At 40.3% G+C, this 22,604-nt stretch overlaps 1 protein-coding gene across 3 annotated transcripts; it reads left to right on the top strand.

Moving 5' to 3' along the window:
- Positions 1 to 1,661: 1,661 nt before the first annotated feature.
- Positions 1,662 to 22,288, top strand: gjc1 (gap junction protein gamma 1). 3 transcript variants are annotated; one of them, XM_081711213.1, is made up of 4 exons: positions 1,662 to 1,842; positions 13,259 to 13,417; positions 14,056 to 14,281; positions 18,626 to 22,288. In XM_081711213.1, the coding sequence occupies exon 4, from the start codon at positions 18,680 to 18,682 to the stop codon at positions 20,102 to 20,104; it is 1,425 nt and encodes a 474-aa protein (XP_081567339.1). In that variant the 5' UTR covers positions 1,662 to 1,842; positions 13,259 to 13,417; positions 14,056 to 14,281; positions 18,626 to 18,679; the 3' UTR covers positions 20,105 to 22,288. The 3 variants fall into 3 exon arrangements, with proteins under 3 accessions (XP_081567339.1, XP_026870407.3, XP_026870408.3); XM_027014607.3 differs by lacking the exon at positions 1,662 to 1,842 and having other exon boundaries at positions 12,952 to 13,417; XM_027014606.3 differs by lacking the exons at positions 13,259 to 13,417; positions 14,056 to 14,281.
- Positions 22,289 to 22,604: the final 316 nt, after the last annotated feature.

Genomic DNA, 22,604 nt, shown 5'->3' with positions numbered 1-22,604 from the left:
TTTGGAGACATGTTCCATTTGTTTTGCTGGGAGCACTCTAATACCCAAGCCATGATCTAAAAAATGTGAGTGAATCATTAATCTAGCGCATGAGTTAGTACAGTGAACCATTTACATATATTACATGTTAAATAAAAGCCTATTGATGGCTGCTTCACTGCAGTTTGTGATATTATACATGCCAACCTATCCATGTATAATAAGTCCAACACAGCAGATTTCTGATGGAGTTTTTAAGTGCTTCCTCTCTATCCACCAGTTGCCCAGCTCACAGTCTTGGTCAGTCATATAAAGGCACTCCTCGACAACAGCAACGCCCACATGCGCATTTGACCATGATGATACTGCTCCAAGATACATGTGTGAAAAAAAAGCACTCAGAGTTCAGGGACAGAGAGGGAGATGGCATGAGTATGAGAGAGGAGAAGAGCTTACCCTAATTTAACAATGAAGGGAAATACTGGTTAAAACAAGACCATTGCTGAATTTTGCTTATTTGGCAAAGACACAGTCCTTGGTTATAAGTTTTGTAGGGTTTTTTTTAACAGGAAGGACAGGTCAGAGCAATCTTACTTTGTATCTTTTTAAAAGTGGAGATAAACATCACTTTTTGATAGAAATGGAGTTATCTATGTTGAATTCTATAAATTGAATAATTTTTCTACCAAAAACACTGGATTCAAGTTTCTTGAGGGCCCACTCCATGGTGCGGCTGTACATGGTTCAATCCACCTTCCACTTCCCCTCTGACACCTTTGACTGCAGTAGAGAAGAAACCTCAAATATCTTAATCCACTTACCACTGATTTAAAATAGCAATTCATTCTGGGAAGGCCATCAAAAGAGAACATGAAGAAGTAGCTCAATTATGGTGCAATAAATCAAAATGAGCCAAGTGAATGATTATATTAAATTATAAACCTCTATGTGCATGACATCTAGATAGGGTTTTCACAATCAGTCATTCAAATGATTTAAAACAGCACTTAAGAGGGTTTTCTTGGCAGTATTCCTCTCAGGGTTATTGTGCTTTAAAATCAGCTATATAACATTCATGTATGTTGTTAAAACTTCTTGGGAATTCTCAAACAGTTGGCTGTAGGGCTCCATGCTGTCTGATGAATTGTTCTCTTAATAAATTAGTTGATTAAATTGATTGGACTTTGCTGCCTTTTTAATCCATACTGTCTCACCTTTATCTGTTCTGCGTCTCCTCTTGTCCCCACACATCATTATGAGATTTGTACATCTGTCCAAGGGGATGATACATGATGGGAAGATTTTTGGTAGCTGTAGAAACAGCTGGGCATCATTGTGTGCCTTTGCTCCCCATCCAGAGGAAGAATGCTCAGAGCGTGTTAACTCCAAGACCAAAGACGGAAGTTTCCTGTACTCCCTCTGGCCGAAACTGTGAAAGCAGATTTTGGGAGTGTGTCACTTTGGCAACAATCATGCTGTACCCCTCCAACACATTCTGAACTATCCCTGCCCTAATTAGATGAGAGAGGGAGAAAGAGAGAGAGAATGATTGAGAGAGAGAGAGAGAGAGAGAGAGAGAGAGAGAGAGAGAGAGAGAGAGAGAGAGATATGCTATTGGTTGTACAGGGAAGCGGTTTCCAATGTCACTGGTAAAAATAATTCAGTCATGCCAGTCAGTCTGCTAGTACCAGTCTGCCAATTGTACTTTCAGTCATGAGCTTTGCCCCCTAATCTGACAGTAGATAGATGATGAATTGTTGACTTCGCATGTGATAGACCTCAGATTTGTGGAACAGAGATCTGGGTTAGAAATGCCATGCAAACTTGCTCCAAGGAATTTTAAGAAGTCCAATTAGGGATGAGGTATGTCTTTACTGATCTTTTTTCATCTTAATTTTATTGTCTCAAATAATAGGGGATTTTAAGCATTCTGTTACTGTTTAAGTAAAGATGAACTTTATTGATAAATAAAGAGTTAATTATATTGCCAGTGGAGTTAGTAAGTTAAGTAAGTTTAAACGCATGACAAATCGTCAACACTATGATACTAACCAAATGTCAAGACATGGGCGCGTGCTTCGTGCCTGCGCTCAAGTTTGTGTTTCGCCTTTCATGAGCATCAGAAATGTCTTCTGTTAGCGCGCGGCATAGGGTAAGCTGCCTTGTCAATAAACACAGCTGTTCATCCAAGCATTCACTATTGCTGTGCACTACGCGTGTCCTTATTGAAACGGCATGAACTGAGGCAGACATGTGTCTTCTCAAGCTCACCTTAATATAGCGCAAACAATGATAATGGACAGGACTCTTACTCATAACTACTCATTGGAATTAAGAAAGGTGACAACTTTGCAAGTGTGTTTGACCATGCACTGTAGCGTCAGACCAATGAAAATAAGTTACAAAACGTAATTATTTAATCAGGTAATCAGCAAGAGACTATTAAAGACGCGAGTTCAAATAACGGATTTTACTCAGCAGCTAATTTTTATTATTTTTAAATGAAAAGATATATATGGCAAAATGGGCATCATAAAGTGGGCATGAACCAGAAAGCTACACTACCATATAGGATATTATGCTCTTAGCTTCGGCGAGGTAGCTGATCGGTGATGCTCTGAGGTACCATGAGTTTTCTCATTTTGGCGAGAGACTAAGTCGACGCTGAGGCTGTGAAAGGGGACAATTATTCAGGAACCTTGTGTCAACTATCGGGACATACTTCTTGAATGAACAGTCACAGACTCGCAGAGCGGTAAGACGTTTATATACCGTCATGTGCATCGTTGTACCTTAAAGAGCGCATATCCCTGTGGATAAATGCGGAGTTACATTTGACCGCGTGCGTTGATAAATGGACTGTTGTCTTTGTTGTTTATATATTAATTGTTTATGTAGATAATGGTGCTGTGTGGTCGCCACACGGCGTAACTTTGCGCTTTGATGATAGCGAAATGTTCACGTGCTCCAGAGCGCAACAAACGTACCTGCACGGTCTGAAGTGTTCTTTGTGTTCACATTATTTATTTGCGCTGGCAAAACGGGCACATAAAAAAACACGTGTGTCGCTTGCTTTACGCATTGTTTTACACATTGTTTGGTCGCTTGCTTTGCGCATTGTTATAGCTGAAACAAATTGGTAATGCATGGGCACATAAGATAAGATTTTAAATGTAATTAATATTTTACTCACTTGGAAGTGTCAGGAAGGGAAATAGCATGTATGTAGCAAAAGACGATTACTCATTTATTTGTGTATTTATGGATTTGCTTTTTAATGAATTGATTTATAACCACGTGCCTTGGGTCTCTTGTTCGAGGGCAATCATTTGCACTGTTCTTTGGTTTGGCACGATCACCACCGAACAAGTAAGAAATAATAAATAAATAAATAAAAATATAGATCAACGCTGATAAACACGTTGTCTAAATCTCTGATGCTGTTTTCTGCGGTTCACTGCGAGCTCAGTGGATGTAAATATGTACTGTCATTAATATCACTAGTTATGTCACTAAACATTAAAGGTATTTATTTTTACAATGGCAGTTGTGGCTCTGATCTTGGAAACACTGTTCCGTTAATATTTCTATTCTACAGAAAGTGAAAATTTGGTTGTATCTAGTTTAGTTGTAATCGAAAAGAGTTAATTAGCCCAATATTTAATATTGTTTTAAAGAACTGGTAAATCAATTTCATGCATATAACTTTGAATTTACAAATAATTAGAATTATGGTTCAAGGTGCATGTTAATATTGTTTTTGTACATAATTTAATCGGAGATTGAGGTGATTATATGTCATGGATGGTTGGAAAGTATTGGCTCATTGTAGGTCATCTCATTATCATTATTATTTGATATCTAGTAAATTGAAGTGTCTGGATTAAGCATTTGTTTAAATGTTAAAATGTTCTGCAGTTCATGTCCTGTAGATTTGCAGAGAGCATTTTTCAGTGTCACGCCCCCCTCCATCCTGAAATGTGCTTTAACCTTCCTCTCCAAGTAAGGTTAAAGGTTAATCAAAGGTTAATTTGCTAAAGGGTCATGATCATGAATAGATTTGAAAGTATACCACATGGATAGTTATGCAGAACTGTAGTAGGAACGTGATAAGAATGCATTTATTCATTGTGTTTGTGTGTCTCTGCGCAGGTGCCAGCCTGTTTTATGTAAGCTTTTATTTTCTGACTCTGTGTTTGTGTTCATAAGTATTGATTTATTCACATTGTGTTTTCTTGATGGATGAGTGCATTCATGCCTGGACAGCTTTCAACTCTTTTCCCCCACCGTATCTTTCTTTCCATTTTTTCCCACTTTGGACAGTTTTCCAACACAATCCACAGAAAGAATCAGAGAGGGATACCACAACATTCCCATAGAAACTGTGAAAGCAAATATATAAAATCGAGAAAAGAAGGGAAATGGCACTTAATCTGAGTAAAGAGTGACATGAGTGGCAGATTTTCTCCAGTAGGCAATCATACACATGTGCATGCACACATACCCCCCCCCCCCCCCCACACACACACACAGACATATACACAGGAGGACAGACTGCTCCGTTCCACTTGGTTAAGACCAGTTTGGACCATCTCAATCTAAAGGATGTCTAACTGAAAATGAGTAGTGACAGCTGTGCAGCCTTGGACTACTGAGAGGTTCTCACGTTCCAAAATAGTATTAAGGGGAAAGTGTAAGATATTTCATTATGATGATCTGATCAATGTTTTCATGATTGGAATTCAGTTTGTACGTATGTGGACACTTTGTGGACACTGTGCACATAGGAAGACCCTCAATATTACTATCTGTGTGTGTTAATATGAATGTTACCTCTATCCCCATACTGATGAATATGCACACACTAAACTTACAAGCACACACACAGTATTGTTGGATGTGCATCCTGAGTGACATTCCCAATAGTCCCATTGAGCATTACTAAGGTAGACCTTGATCACACACACACACACACACACACACACACACACAAACACAAAATGCACACATAAGAACACATACAAAAACCGTACAATTTTCACTGTAAGTCTTAAAGGTTTATGACATTAGTGGATTGCTGAGAGCCAGTACACACACTGACAGAGCCAGATCTCTCTCACATACACTCCTACACACACACACACACACACACACACACACACACACACACACACACAACACAACACAAAAAAATTTAGGAATTATTGCTTTCTTTCTCAAGCATGTCTAACATTATTTTTGCTCAAAACACATTCTCTGTCTACACTCTCTCTCTCTCTCTCTCTCTCTCTCTCTCTCTCTCTCTCAGGCACACACACACACACACACATACACAAACAAACAATATACAGACTGATTTGAGATGAAGCAGAATCTGTATCACAGGAAGGAACGCATGCTACATTTGCTTGGACAAGACTGCACTGCGTCAGAAATCCAGAGAGAAAGAAAGAGAGCAACGAAGAAGGGGGACCCAAACAGAGTGAGCCATAATGAGAGAAACAATACACATAAATTCATGTTTCACCCATACCATAGATGAAAAGACGGAATGCGTGTATCTGGTGTCACACGCTATAAAGGCACTACCACAGAAGCCTATTCAGACTAAGAGAAAGTGTAGACTTACATGAGGTATGTCAGGTCTCAGGGGTGTCCTTTTGCACGTACATGTATGAATATTAGGAAATTGCTTTAAGTAAAATCAGGTACAACAAATGCTTTAACATTTTCTTGTTAGCTGTATCTATCTTGTTCTCTTCAGAACACCTGCTATGTTGTATAGCACTGTCTGTCTGTGGTAGCTCAGTGTTTAAGTTGCTTGACTTGTAATTGGATGGTTGCTGGTTCAAGCTCCCCACTGTTGGGCCCTTGAGCAAGGCCCCTAACCCTCAAGTTGTGCTCAGTCATAATTGTAAGTTGCTTTGGATAAAAGTATCAGGTGAGAGTCATTTTATTCAGTTAAGCATCTCTTACCAAACACAGTTCCCCAGAGAGATGAAGATGGAGGTGTAGATTTCCCTTTCTTTGTCTTACTCTTAATTGGGAGATGCTATGTTGAATATATTGAATAAGATAAGCATTTTTAAGATAAGTATTTAAAAAGAGTTACATTTTCTGTTAGCTCTTCCTTTTTATACTTTATTTCTGCATCTCACTCATCTAGTCCTACTGCTATTGGCATGATGAAAGCTGTCTTTGTTATGTAACCAACACAAGATGCTTGCTCTACTTCTCCCATAGAAGATCAAGTGTAAGGGAGTATGTGTCTGTACTTATTTGAGTTTGAGCATTTGTTAAATGTCCTTCCTCCTTGCCTTTTCCCCAAGTCATATTCTGGGGGAGTATCGTTCACCCATGGCTGGGTCTCCATGGCTACAAGGGTTGAGCCAATCAGAGCGCAAGACCACCATGTGCTCCAGACGAGGAACAGAGCCCGCTGGCGACACAGATGCTAGTGCGCTAAAGCTAACCCAGCATTTTTCACTCTACCCCTCTGCCACCTTGCCATCATTTGCTCATCTCTTGTTATCTGCTCACCTCATCTATTTGCTCTGTGACCTGCGTGTGGTCTCTGGTGGTCTTTCTTCTCTTCTGGTGTTTTAGGGAGCCTGGTGAATTTAAAGAGGGTTTTAAATTTGTTGCTGTGTTCAGCTTTAGGGAAAATGTTAGTACATCGACATGGTAAAGGACACAGGGAGGGAAAGAAAAGTGTCCCTCTGGCAAACAAGTGGTAAATCAACTTGTTTAGACAGTCAGGAGGAGAGTTCAGCTCGGAATGTGGCCTCCCTGCAGCCATATGTGTCTGAGGCAAGTGTATTTATAATGAGTGTATGAAAGGAGGAGCCACAGAGAAAGAGGCAGTTTGGAGAGTTTAAATGTCATGTATCAGAATGAAGAGAGCAGGCTATGTAAATATTTCCTCCATTCTCACAGCAACGGCATGGCATGGCATAAAGCCTGCGTCTGTTTTTATAGGTTTTACTATGAGCCTGTGATTTCAATGTGCCTTTCCACCTAAAAAAGTTTAAAAAATCATAAGACACTGAAAACTAATTGTCTGTCATTTCAAATAGGGTCTGAAACTATTGATGTTAAGTGTTAGGCAGCAGTGTGTGGGATTGGAGCCAGTGCAAAATCCGCCGAGGATATTTGAAGCGAAGACTGCAGAAATAGAGCAGCAAGGTTGGACAACTGAGAATGAGACTGGTTTTCTGGTGTCCCTGTTGATTGATTCAGGAAGGCCTTATTTTTTCTGTCCTCACCTCTCAAAAATTACATTGTTTTATTGAACCTATTGCTGCTTTTAAAACAGAATTCCATTGTTTGAGCCTAATCTCAAGTTTTATTCTTTGAGTTAGTTTGGTAAAATCACACAGTATGGTACTGCACCTGTGAATCCCTGTGAACCACATGCACACACACACACACACACACACACACACACACACACACACACACACAGACTTTGGTTTCAGGCTTTATGCTCAGATTTTTGGAAAAATCCCTTCAAAGGCAATCCATGGTTTCCATGGAGACTGAAATATTCTCCCTAGCCTGTGTTTCCTAAAAACACCACCATCCTCATCAATCTCATGCCCTCTCTAGTTCTCTCTTTAATTTTTCATCTGCATCCACTAAGAATACAAACAATTTAAGAGAGGTAAAGATTTTAAAGATGCTATCGATATATTTATTACTTTGTCCTGACCTTTTAGTATTATGACGTTTAGTAGTATGACGTTTAATATTATGATGTTAGGAAATTCTGTTGTTGCAATGATGGAATTAAGGTCATCATGTGATTCACTGTGCATACGGTTCTAGAAGCACAAGGTTCACAAGGTTCCAGAAGCACTTTGCTTGCACAGCTGATGAAGGACCTCTGTCCAAAACGTCCTGTTTTTCAAAAACCTTGTGTACTTCACCACAATTCTGAATAATATATATGTAAAAAAAAATCCCCACTTTCCCTCCTCTGGGCTGTCTTTTTCCTTCTGGAAGCACTTTGCTTGCACAGTTGATGAAGGACCTCTGTACAAAATGTTCTGTTTTTCTGAAACCTTGTGTACTTCACTGCAATTATATATATATATATATATATATATATATATATATATATATATATATATATATATATATATATATATATATATATATGTATGTATGTGTGTGTGTGTGTGTGTGTGTGTGTGTGTGTGTGTGTGTGTGTGTGTGTGTGTGTGCGCGGTCAAAAATTCCCACTTGCCCTCCTCTGGGCAGTCTTTTTCCTTCAAACTCAGGTCCTCTACTAGAGGCCTGGGAGCTTGAGAGTCCTACATAGTATCTTAGCTGTCCCCAGGACTGTACTCTTCTGGACAGAGATCTCAGATATTGTCCCTGGGATCTGTTGGAGCCATTCTCCTAGTTTGAGGGTCACAGCGTGTAGTGCATAGATTACCTAGATCTTTCAGCCCTTGGTATTTCTCAAGCTTTTCGTGTTAATTGTTCCTCATGTTGTTATCACTTGAGAAACGCCTGCCAACTAATGTTGCACCACGTTGATGGGAGGGTTAGAATTATGCGCAAGCAGCATAACTGATGAGCTTGTCAGATGTCAATATTTGAAGCTGGTGCAGGTAGAGTAATGATGTGGGGAATCTTTTCTTGGTGCATTCTCTAAGACCTGTGGACACACCTTTGGACAGTGGGACACTATGACAGAAGGACAACACAGTGCAACATGCCACAAGGGTCATGGATTGGTTCCAGCAACATGACAGTGAGTTTTCCTTGCCAACCAGCCAAATGCATCATTGTTTTGTATGGGAGGCTAAGGGTAGAACAGCTCATATCATCCCTTCCTACCAGTTGAATCAAGCTGTGATGTCACATAATTATGTTCCATAAGCCCACTGGGAAAATGCAGCCAAACATTCCTCTGCTTTGCTGCATGGTACTTTTACTGGAGAATTAACACTTAATTCCATGTTAAAAATCACATGGTATTAGGTAGTGTAAGTTCAGCAGGGGCATTTCACACACTTCTCCCAGTGCTGACTCCAAAGTAGTTGCTATCAATGACAAATAACAGAACAAATTTAATCTTTAATCAGCTAATTAATCATTTAATAACTGCATAAAATAGGCCTATGGACATATGGCTGAGGCTCAGTGTGATTGCCTTATCTTACTGAGTTTATACTAGATGGAAAAGAAGTAAAGAAAGATCAGGACATAGATGTGAGACATCAATAAGACACATCACTGCAGTGCTTTGCTCTGAAACAACAGAATAAGGATGTCAAGTCTACAATTTGCTACAATCAATATAGTAATCTAGAGAAAGAGATAGATAACTAGATAGAAAGGGGGGACTGACCATGCTTTGTTTGATGTTGTATGTGCTGAATATATTTCCCCAGATTCTTCAGCAAAGCCTCCAGTAGATATTCTTTAGATTCTCAATAGCAGATCCTTTTTATTTGTGAAAATGTGTTTGTACAGGCATACTTTATATGAATATGTTTAACTGACTTGCTAGTCATCTTCAAGAGCTGGGCAGACGTGGTGGTTTGGGTGAGAGAAGAAGAGATGGGGAGACAATGCTGGGTGCATGTCTGAGCTTGACTGGTGTTGATATTGATTTTGGGAGCTCACTTTGTGCTCACCTCTGATACAGCCAAGAAGGTCTGCTTTGTACTTGTTACCATTGTCTCATTATCATTTCTATTTCTTTGATTTATTATTTACTCTGTTTTGCATTTTGCATTTTATATAAATGCTACACTTATATTAGTGTTATAACAAAATATGTGGTAAGCACACAATTGTAGTTCCCAAATATGGTTTCTAAAATCCATGCTTCTTTGGGGGGTTGCTGTTTTGCAATCTAATGGAAAATTCCTCAAAAGAACACAGGTTGGAGGTGAAGGACACAGATTATGTGACTGCTGTATATAGAGCCACATTTTTAAATTGTAGGAAGTGTCTGCTAGGGGGTTTGGCGGGCAGGGTTCAAAATTGGCATTCAGACAGACTTTTATATATATTTTGTGTGTGTGTGTGTGTGTGTGTGTGTGTGTGTGTGTGTGTGTGTGTGTGTGTGTGTGTGTGTGTTTTGTATTGGGTCTTTGGGGGGTATTACTGTGAGTTTGTCTTAGGGGCAGCACTGAGTCTATCTTTCTCCCTTCAGGCCATTTTCAATCTGTGCATATTAATAGACAAGAGCTGTTATCGTGCTGTGGTTTGCAAACATAGCTATATAGAGGAACCTACACAGCTAAGATCCTGAATATGACAAATAACATAAGACTAATAATCCTGCCATGTGTCCTGCAAATCCTCATCAGGTCTTAATGAAGAGCCTAAGTCATGTACCTCAAAGACACAACTCAGGGCACAACTCAAAGACCTGGTCATCTCATTGTCCAGTCTGGGCAATGATAGGTAGGTGCTTCCAAACTGGCTCTGAAAAAGATTACTTTTTGATACTGAAAGGAATCATAAATTAATGTGGAGGTAGGTGTCTGAAATATGCCTTTAGCATACTTGAATAATAGAATGCAATCTGAGGACATACCAAATACAGGCTGCAGATGTTAACAGATGCTATTGTCTTGAATTACATTTTTGGTCATTTGGTTAATTCCAGATTAAGGCCAGATGGCTACAAACTCTTGTATTCCCCTGAGTTCAGTGTGATAAATATACAGTGACACTTCATGATTACCTGTTTGTGTGTGTGTGTGTGTGTGTGTGTGTGTGTGTGTGTGTGTGTGTGTGTGTGTGTGTGTGCGTGTGCGTGTGCGTGCATGCATGCGTGTGTGTGTGCAGCTTCATAAAACTGCTATATTCAACCACTATGCCCCTTAACATCCCTTCATTAGGTTCGCAGGTGCTCTCACCTTGAATTAAGCCTTATTTTCTTTATTGTCCCTGTTATGACATTTCGCCACTCTCTGTCTCTTTATTCTCCTTTTCCCCACCACTCACTCTGTACTGCCAGCTCTCAAATCTCCCACTCTTTAGTTTCACCTGCCCCTTAAGCTGCATCTTTCCTTTTCTCTCCTCCCTTCATCTTTCTCTCTCTCTCTTTACACTATTCATCCCTTTATTTTGACCCTGTTCATCATAGTTGTGGTAGGAGAATCACTAGTATAACAGTACACTCAAACTGTGACACAGTATTCTTGTACTCATGTTTAGTCCACACCTGGCCTCACCGCAACATGGCATGTAGATATACTTAACTCAGTGAAAAATAAACCAGTTCTCAGGGGATATCTAGTCTATGTGTGCAGTGCTTCACACAAGAGCCATTTTCACACGTATGTTAGCCTGCAAGTCACTGCCTTTATATTATACCTTTAGGGCAAGATTTAGTGATTTCAGTACCTTAGGCAAAAGACAGAAGTGGAGGCACCAGCTACATTTTCAGGAATTCTGATTCTAGATTACAGAGTTTAATACAATATTACCTTCAGTGCTCTTTGACAAGCTTAAGAGGCTTGGTGTGCACCACTCTTTGTGTTGCTAGATTCGATTTTCTTTTTTTGTCAAACAGAAAATAGTGTGTTTCCACTCCTCAGATTCTCAGTACTGGTGTCCCCCAGGACTGCATTTTGTCTCCTTTGTTATACTCTCTGTATACCAGTGACTGTATATCAAATTCCTAATCAGTCAAATTGTACACATTTGAAGATGATACAACATTTGTGGGAATGATATCTATTTGTGGGAAGATGAAAGAAGCATACAGGGACATGGTCAGAAATTTAGTAGAATGGAGTAGAAGTAGTCATTTAAGCCTGAACACTGATGAAACTACAGACCTGGTACTTCACTCCAGGAAATGGAAGGTGTACCTACAACTCCTGCCCTTTAATGCTCAGGGTGTAGAGAGGGTTGGGGACAACTATCAGTATGGCATTTAAGCAGAAACACAGCTTTGGGAATTTGGTGAACGGCATATGAGAGAGAACAGTTAGAAAAGATTGCAAAAGAAAACATTACAAATGTATGGAAATAGTTCGTACCCAGCAGAGTAAACTTCTACCTTCTGTTAACAAGTTCTAGAGCATCTGGGTTCGTTAACAGCACTCACACTACTGCTCTCAGAATGTTAAACTACACTGCAGTGTTTTTGTTTTATTTTATTTTGTTTTTGTTTTATTCATGTGTTTTAATGTATGTAAGAGACAATGTGTCCGATTTTTGGATGTTTGTTGTTTGTGTTGAGCACTAACTGAAACAAGATCTGACTGATATGGCAGTAAAAGTGATGAAACTGGATTGACAGTTAAAGGCTGCAAAAAATTCACAAAAATTAATGAGGGGGAAAAAATTATTGAAAAAAATTATATTTTAAATGTTTTATTGTGTATTTCTTTAAATTTGTTATCTATTTACATAATCTGAGGAACTATATTTTCACCTTTCATTACTTTCAAATTTAATTGGTTTGTAAAAACTCTTTGATATCCATCATCACTAGAAAAGGTGGAGAAAATGTCAAATTGTAAGAGACAGATAGGTGTTGACCTCTGCAGGAACTGCGAAGCAGAGTTAAATTACAGAGCAATAATCAACCACCCAAAGCAGCTGCAAATGAGCCAGGAAAGAAACTCAGATTCCCACATCCTTAGAAAGGCAGGAAACCCAGAGGGCCGTGGCTGGGAGAAGTCTCAGTATGAGCCATGAAGCAACTTTCAGCACAATCAAAAGGTAATGAAGATATGAAGTACAAATATGGCAGCCAAAGAATAACACGTGACATTCCTACCTGAAACACCGGGACTGTGTCAGGGTGAAGAACATACAGACAGAAAAAAAGAAAAGGACGCAGACACACCCATCCAACTGAAGCGTTTTATGAAAGTAACGAAAACGAAACTAACCGTAACGTGAACTAACTGCAACAAAAGAAGTCAGCATAACATTAATGCAAACTAAACAGGCTTAAATAAGGAACAACATAATGATAAGCCCAGGTGGTGTGGCTACTAACAGATAGCACACTCTACCAGAGGGAGGTGTGGACTAACAAAACAACAATTGTAACAGACATAAAAACAAAACAAAATATTGAATCTAACAATAGTGAAGTTCTCTCCTGTTTGCTCTAAAACATTAATTAACTAAAGTAGGGTATATATTATTCCTGCTTGAACACAAACCTTTCCTTGACAAATCAGTGACCTTTAGTTTCTTATAAAACCAAAAAAAAAGTCAATTTAACCCAACTGATTGCATTTCAATTATATTTTAATTATCAATTTTACAATGTCTTTGTGTGTAGCTGTGAAATCCTCTGACTATGAGACTATGAAGAGGATTGGGGAGAGTAAAGAGAGACAGCTGGCAGCTCAAATCCCAACCATGACCAAAGACTGGAAGATGAATATGAAAGTGAATATTAATATGGAGTGCTGCTCCAAGCATGGAGTAGACAGAGGAGGTGAGAGAGAAGCACTATGTTGTACAGTGTGTGTGTGTGTGTGTGTGTGTGTGTGTGTGTGTGTGTGTGTGTGTGTGCGTGCGTGTGTGCGTGTGTGTGTGTGTGTGTGTGTGCGTGTGTGTGTGTGTGTATGGGAGGGTGAAGCTGCAGAGGGAATTCCCTTGTCTGCTTTTAATCTATTCAGCCCCCACCCCCATGCTCTCTCCTTCAGACTGTGGTCAGCCCCTTCATTTCACAGCTCACTCTCTCTTCACCTGCTCTAGCCCTTTCACTTTAATGGCATTAGATGTTCTCCAAGTGCACTGTGAAAATGCTGTGTGTTATACAGTGAGAGCTGTAGATTAAGTACAAGATAATACATGGTGCAAAAACAATACATTGCAAAACAGGCAAAGTGGTATTGACCCTGGACCTTTCGTATTAGAAATGTGCTTGTGCGTCGCTCCCAGCTCTGACCTAATTCAGGAGAGTAAGCAGGGAGATGGGTGCATTGTGTGTATCTGTACAGAGTGACAACCATAGTCAAAGTGGAAGTTACTACATGGTGTGTGTGTGTTCATGTGTGTGCGCGCACACAGTGAGATACGCGGGGGCTTCGTACATCCCATCTTGTGTTTCCTCTCCCCCTTTCTCTGCAGTCTCACATGGTTGTTAGACCGCGTGTGTGTAAATGTAGGTGTCCAGTCGTTTGGGGGTTTTAAGGTCAATAGAGGCTGATGTCCGGGTGGTTTCAAGAGAAGAAAAGAGAAGAAAGGATAGAGAGGAAAAGAAAGAGAAGAAAAGAAAGCAAAGGAGTGCTGATGAAATGAGGGGAGGAGAGAAGCAGACACAAAGAGGAGAGGCAGACGGAACGCCTGAGAGTGTGTGAGTATGCAGTTTGGTCTCTGAACATGTGCTGAGGAAAGGAGGAGTTTTTGTGTGTGTGTATGTGTGTGTGTGTATGTGTGTGTGCATTTGTTTATACATGTGTTCAAGTTCTCTGTTTTATTATATCCACATTCTCTTAATTGCATTCAGTCATAGCATACACAGTTACGTGAAGCAGTTTCATGTATGTATACACACACATACACTAGTACGCACACATACACACACACACACACAAACACCCACACCTACACACACACACAAACACAGAGTATACCTCTTCTCAATTTTTTTCTTTTGTTTTATTCTTAACGCTGCACAATTGCATGTACACGGTTAGGAATTCTGTTTTTAACCCACTGTGTTGAACAGAACACGCTCTGTGCGTTCATTGTGCATTCTATCCCACTCTTTCCAGTACTCATTCCAGTGTTCATTTTTTCATATGACAAAATTCAAACAATAGTCCAGTCCAGATTGGGTAGAAATTCCTTCTTAACTTTCACTAGCTTCACTAGTGTTTGTTGTAGTGTTTATTTTAATTGAATAGTGTTTATTTTAATTGGGGAAAAAAAGAATAATGAAAAAAGTGTATTTTATCATGTCAAACAAGGAAGTCAAAACTAATCTAGCAAGGAAAAATACAAATAGCTATCACAGATTATAAAGTAGCCATTTAGACTATTCTACTGATTGTTGTCTATGAGACTTCGACTTTGAGTAAGTTTTCTGAGTAAGTCTTCTCATGTATGTACGTGGTCTACAAGACTGTGGCTAGACTCAGGAAGGAGGCATGCAGTGCTTGTTTATGTGGACATCAAAGACTCAGTCATACACCACACCAGAGTTTAGTTTTTACTTGCAGTTAAAGTGAAATCAGCACAACACTGTTTATGTAAGATGTAAAAATGTATGTAGAATGTTCAGCATATTGAGATGGTAACATGAATATTTAGTATCCCACTAATTATAAAATATTTTGTTGAAAATGTTTTTATCTTTTTCTAACACATTTTTATAAGTTAGGATCTGTGTTTGGCAAACCTTTGTGTTAATGCCTCTAGAAAGCATGTGTTTTGTTCACCATTTCATTTCTTAGTACACACATTGGTATTTTACTTGCTTCTTGGTACACATGGGTAATATTTGTTTCTTGGCACACGTGTGTATTCTATTTGTTTCTTGCTACACATGGGTATTATATTTGTTTCTCAGTGCACACATGGGTATTATATTTATTTTTGGTATGTGTATGGGTATTGTGGGTAGGTATATATTATATTTCACATGAAAATTCCACTAATGGGCATAATAACTCCAATAAGAGGTTTTGGGAAGCCCTTTACCTTTTGCTAAGTTAGAAAGCCAGCACAATAGGGCTCTCTCAACACCACAGCTAGAATAAGAATAGCACCTGGTGTCAGTGGCATAGTGGTTAAAATGTGGTTAGAATAGCTGGTAAAGTGCTGTTAGAGTACCGTTTAGAGTATTGTTAGAGTACCGATTAGAGTGCTGTTAGAGTACCGATTAGAGTGCTATTAGAATAGTGGTTAGAGTACCTGTTAAAGTAGCAGTTCCAGTGCTATGACAGCTTCATCTGTACCAAATGCCAGTAAATAACAAACTGTTTTACCAGTAATACTGTCACAGGCCTGCTTCCCAGGTAACTACTGGATTATTACGGAGGATGAGAGAAGAACAGAGAGCGCGAGGAAATGAGGGAGCGAGAGAGAGACAGAGATGAAGGTGAAGTGGATGAAAGTGGGTTGGCACAGATGCTGTAGTGAGAGGATTCTGCTGAGCATAAGCCCTGTGTGTCCCACTGCCCAGGATCCACAGAACTGATGAGATCATTTTGTGTTTGTGCGCAAGTGTGTGTGTGTGTGTGTGTGTGTGTGTGTGTGTGTGTGTGTGTGTGTGTGTCCATGCATGTGCTGCGGATTCAAAGAAAGCAAGCACAAGCATTGAAGTTGTAGTCACGAAATAACCAGCAAAGATCAGCAGTTTCTTTTCATTCACAGTACTGGCTGGAGTTTATATATTACTGCAACATGTATATTACTGCAACTGCATATATATGTGTATATATACAACTGCAACAATATTGACTGCAACTCTGAAGTCAATCACACAGGCAATTCTGCAGTGTCTACAAAGATATAGTGCAGTATCACTCCAACAAGATATAGTACACTATCAATACACCATAGTGCAGTATCACTACATCAAAATACCTTACAGTATCACTACAGCAGGGCTAAAAATACATTGGCCAAGATTTGTAGAGCAGGGTATAAGAACCACTGTAATGTTTTATATATGTTATGATCTATAAATTGATAAGCCTTGGCAATGAAAAATCATACATGTCCATTTATTGTTTCCACATACTACAAAATAAAACCAATACTATAAAGTGAAATTGCAAGTTCTGTTGTTAAATATCCACAGAAATTCCGTAAGGTAAGTCTAAATAAATCATACTTGGAATTTTAATGTAATTTTAATGTAAAAGTTACACAAAAAGGGGACATGGATGATATATGGTTTTTCGTTGCCATGGCTCAATTATGTGCTTAATACAAAATAGCTTTTTTATATGAATAATATATTTAAGGAAATTCAAGAGTTTGATGAATAAATAATTTGTTTTATAGAAGTATAGCTACTGAGGCACATCATCTGTATGTGGGATAATGTCGGTCCTGTCTGAGGGTGAGTGCATTTTTAGGTGTAGGGCCCTTTTATATCATATCAATGAGATATATAAGGAGGACGAGGTGCAGGGGGATTGGATGAGTGTTTTACAGAAACAGAACCAACTGCATTGTTCCCTTTGAGGATAAGTGTTTTTTTAACCTTGTAGATAAAAATGCTCCATTGTGATTATGCATGTGTATGTGTGTGTGTATGTGTGTGTGTGTGTGTGTGTATGTGTGTGACCCACTCCTCACTTGGTAGGTCTTTCTTTCTTCACCCTCTGTGCCACTGCTAGCACTCTCTGATACACTGGGCGGAAGGGATAGCCCAGTCTTAGATTCAGTAGAGCTGGGAAAATTAGAGCTCCATGCCTAGATTCTAGGATCTCTGTTTGGGAATCAGAACCAGGTGCCTCTGTTTCTGCCCAGAAGGTCAGGAAGGACTCTGAAATTACATAACAATTCTTCCTTCTTCTCTCTCCTCTCTCTCTTTCTATCTCTCCCACCTACTTTCTTTCTCTCTGTAATTCATACACACATGCACACATACACACACACAGAAAGATCTATCTGTATCCCTGGTTGCCTAGCATTTCACAGACATACCCTTATATGGTCATGGTGATTGATACCTCAAATGTTTTATTGAGAAGCAAACATTCAACTTGAAGAAGTGAGTGGAAAGAAACCAGAGAATGTAGACACAGATCACTAAACAAATGCAAAGCCTGTCTGTCTACAGGCAGCCTAAAATCTATGAGGTGTGTGTGTGTGTGTGTGTGTGTGTGTGTGTGTGTGTGTGTGTGTGTGTGTGTGTGTGTGTGTGTGTGTGTGTGTGTGTGTGTGTGTGTGCCTTTTAGAGCAACTCTTATGTGTTATCCAGTCATATAATATGTATGATTAAGAATTATTAGAACCCAATAACACTACAGGAAAGCAGGTTAACACAGAATTTAAACCAGGAAGTCCAGCAGTGCAGACCTACATTTTACCCCATTTAAGTCATTCACACCATTGTGATGCACTAGGCTGGTCATTCTCATGCTGTGGCATACATGCATTGTAGGTTAAACTGTGTCCATTTATGACTTAATTATTTTTACTTATCATGACCTTACCTCATCATCTATGGTCACAACATAATTTACTTTAACCTTGAGAAAGCAAGTTAAATTATGAAAGCATAATGATTTGGAGCTACACAATAACCGACTACCAGTAGACACATAAACTCTAGAATGAATCCTGACAGCATATACAGTCCACTGTGATTCTGTTGCTGTAATGGTATAAAATGCTGGCATAGTGTAAAATTCTGTGATGGTGAAATCCGGTCCTGATGATCAAATTGGCAGCTTCAAAGTTGTTGAAGCAGAAGCTGCCTACTGCAATAATTTATAATATAATATAATTTAAAAATTGTATTTTTAGCTTTATAAATAAAACTTCTGAACAACCGTTTCCTGATTTCAGAGTAATGATTCAATTGATCATGAAGGCTTTTTGAAGACTGTAAATATCTCATGCCATCTCCTGTTTTGGAGCTGTTTTCCAGTAATACTACACACTAAGTATAACATTTGATATATACAGGCAATTTTAGTTTAGTATTATGTTGTTTGAAATTCTGTCTCTGATGTAGAGTCTGTGAGCCGTGCTGTTCGGGAGGCTGTCTGCCCTGTTGTCGTCAGACGTCATGAGCTGGAGCTTCCTTACGCGTCTGCTGGAGGAGATCCAGAACCACTCCACTCCAGTGGGGAAGCTCTGGCTCACCGCACTGGTCGTCTTCCGCATTGTTCTGACTGCTGTGGGTGGAGAGTCCATCTACTACGATGAGCAAAGCAAGTTCGTCTGCAACTCAGGAACGCCGGGATGCGAGAATGTCTGCTATGATGCCTTTGCACCTCTCTCACATGTGCGCTTCTGGGTCTTTCAAATCATCCTGTCTGCCATGCCCTCACTCCTCTACATGGGCTATGCAGCCAATAAGATCTCCCACTCTGAGGAGGTGCAAGGGGGTACGGTCGGTGCCCCAGTGGGTGACCGGGAAGAGGGCAGGTACCCACAGAGGAGGCCCCGGAAACTGTACTTTGGAGTGCAGCAGCACAAGCCAGTGGGTGAGGATGGTGAGGAGGAGCGTGAGGATGACCCCATGATCTATGAAGTGCCCGAGATGGACAGTGGGCAGCAGGAGCTGGTGCCAACGCGGCCCAAGCCCAAGCTGCGGCACGATGGGAGACGGCGCATCCGTGATGATGGGCTGATGCGGGTGTACGTCCTACAGCTGCTGACCCGATCTGCTCTGGAGGCAGGCTTCCTGGCTGGTCAGTACCTGCTGTATGGCTTCCGAGTAGCACCCGTGTTCGTGTGCTCGGGCAATCCATGCCCGCACAGCGTGGACTGCTTCGTTTCACGCCCTACGGAAAAGACCATCTTCCTGCGCGTCATGTATGGCGTCAGCTGCCTCTGTCTACTGCTAAACATGTGGGAGATGGTCCACCTGGGAGTGGGGACCATCAAAGATGCCCTGCACAAACACCATGCCCCCACCGCCACTGCCAAGGACGAGTTGCAGCTGAGACTGCTGGAGCGTAGGGGTGTAGCCGTGGGTGTGGGCAGGCCAGTACTTAGTGACGGAGAGCCAGGTGATGACAGCAGGGGCATAGTCCGTGAGGCAGACTATGTTGGTTACCCATTCTCATGGAACACGCCTTCTGCGCCACCCGGCTACAATATCGAGGTGAAGCCTGAGGCCATGCCCTACACAGATCTGAGCAACTCCAAGATGGCATGCAAGCAGAACCGTGCCAACATTGCACAAGAGGAGCATCAGCAATATGGCTCCAATGAGAACAATGTCCCCTCAGCCACCGATGTCAGGCCACCACTGGTCAACAAGGACGTCGTCCAATTAGAGGCAGCCATTCAGGCCTACACCCTCCAGCACCATGCCAATACCGATCATGACAACAACCGTGATAACAATGATAAGCCGCAAAGTAACATCCCCCAAGCTACACAGAAAGAGAAGAAACATCGCCTGAAACCCAACCAAGCTGGCAGTGCAGGAAGCAGCAGCAGCAGCAAGTCTGGAGAAGGCAAACCATCTGTGTGGATATGACTCTGCATGGGCATGCATGCATCCATATGGATTTCTCTATCATTCAACAACACCTTGGGCATTAATATACATACATACACAAACATGCAATACACTTTTGATATACACTAAGCTCTCATAGACAGAGATTCTGTAGGAATTTTTGAAACACCTTTCGTGCCTTCAGATCCAAGGAGCTCTGAAGTATGAAAGTATACTTTTGACTGAAATGCCCAAATACCTCTGGTATTACCAAGGTTTTCTCTGGTCTTCCTATTGTGTTAAGTTCTATTTGATCAACTGAACCATGTGGCTGTTTTATGTCAGCCACAGTCAAAAATGTTTTTACTAAACTATTGACTAAAAATATGACAGTGATAGTGGTTTGGGAAGCTTCAAATCTTTCTTTGATTTCTCTTTGGAATGCCGATGGAGCTGTTTTCCGATTCCAAACCAGCTGTCATCCTTTCTTCAATTCTAACAGTGACTATGACATTATAATGCCAAGTTTTAATGCTGGAACATTACTTAGCAATGCTGCAGGTTTTCTGCTGTAATAATTGAGAAAAGGTCTTCTGTGGTTGATATAAGCAGACATCCATGTACACAGATACGCAGATACTTTGTCGAAGTAATAGAGACCTATAATATTGTATAGCCATTATTCATTTCTCATACTGCCCCCTCCTGTTTCAATGTCGCTATTTCAATCTAACCAGCTGTAGGGCATGAGGTAGCCCCAACAGAGTGTGAATATGTAGCATAGCGTAGTCTGTTACAGTAGTTTTAGTTTGTCAGAATGTCTTTGGGAATTGCTGCCATATGGAGAGATATTCTTTCACCATTAGTAAGGATTACAGCTGACTAACTCCCTCACATCATAGTATGTTTTATAAAACATGCTTTATGGGCAGTCCTACACATACAGCCACACACGCAGAGTTCACATGAGCATCATACACTGTGGGAAAGTCTTCTGTTTGTTATGTATTGCCACATTCCAACTTACGAAATACTTTTTCTTGCCTTTTCTTGGATGATACAATGCACCAGTGTAAAAATGTTTCGCTGTGGGAGACCAAATACTGTTTGTCACCATGGAGACATCATGCTGCTATATCATATCATACTGTCCAAGGTGAACGGGCCATAGAACTCCTATGTGTGTGTGTGTGTGTGTGTGTGTGTGTGTGTGTGTGTGTGTGTGTGTTTGTGTGTATGTGTCTGTGTGTGTTACTTTTGTTGCTTACATGTAAGCGATGTGTACAAACCCTTTATAATTCAGCAATACTTTTTGTCCACCCCAAATAATTCCTGCTCACACTACTCATATAATGTGTTACATTGGGTGGTGTGAGCAGTGTCCCTGGCACCCCCTCCCCCCTTCCTGAATTCAAATTAGACCTACGCCACTCCTTTTGCCTACTGATGGTTGTGGATTTGGTGAATCTTTAATATGAATTGACTTTGATTTTCAAATATTACTGTTGTTTCTGTTCCATCTGGAATTTGGTATGTTGACATTATTATTCCATTCCATTGCCTTCAAATTGTAAAAAAAAAAAAAAGAAGAAGAAGAAGAAAAAACAGTGGAGCCTGTTATTTGTAGGTATATCCAGATTTCTAATGACACCAACACTTTTCAGGCTGCAGACCTGTGCTGTCTGACTGGTTAGACTGTGGTCTCTCCCTGTGCTGATGGACTGTTTTTTTCCCCAACATGATTGGAACTTGCATGACTCTGTGCACTTTGCGAAAAAGAAGAATGTGCAGAAATTAAGGTGAGACTTCTCTGTTAAATCTTGCAAGAGAGAGCGAGAGAGAGAGAGAGACAGAGCGAGAGAGAGAGAGAGAGAGAGAGAGAGAGAGGATGAGAGAGAGAGAGAGAGCATAAAATGCCTTTTTGCCCCACGTATGAGGACCTGTGTGTGTGCGTGACAAGTAGAAAGCACATCTCAGCAGGATCACAGCATGTTCTGAGGGAGCTGATGGCACTCTCATTACTGCTGGAGTATAGCTGGAGTACTGCAGGAGCATGGCTGGAATACTGCAGGAGCATGGGTGCATACACTTTACTTCCTCCTCTAGGATGCAGTGTGCCCCTCCTTTCTCCTCGTCTTTGGCCCATCTCCTCTGTAATTCACAATAAAGGAAAAAGCCACTTCTTGTTCATATATAAGGAATAAAATCTTTGGTTTTTTTTAATGTGCCAAGTTGGAATGTACAGTTATTTCCATTTTTGGAGACTATGTTTGAGATTTCGTGAAAATGCATGTTGAGAGCTATTTTGTTAATAAAATGGATAATGAATAAATGTTGTCACAACAATGTTGTGTAATATTTCACACAAAGAAACATCAGCTGCTCCAGTGTCACTTTGACAGGCTATTGCAAAATGTATCAGGCTCTTAGAATATTTTAGTATTTCCCAAATATTACAAATGAAAATAGAAAAAATTATATTTGCTGTAGGGTTAATCTTCCATTAGTAATACTGAAGCATCAGTGCAGAAGAAAAGCC

Source organism: Electrophorus electricus, chromosome 3, assembly GCF_041902795.1.
Source record: "Electrophorus electricus isolate QZ-2024a chromosome 3, ASM4190279v1, whole genome shotgun sequence".
Lineage (NCBI taxonomy): Eukaryota > Metazoa > Chordata > Actinopteri > Gymnotiformes > Gymnotidae > Electrophorus > Electrophorus electricus.
Note: the sequence above shows the minus strand (reverse complement) of the source record. Positions and strands in the feature narration are given on the sequence as shown.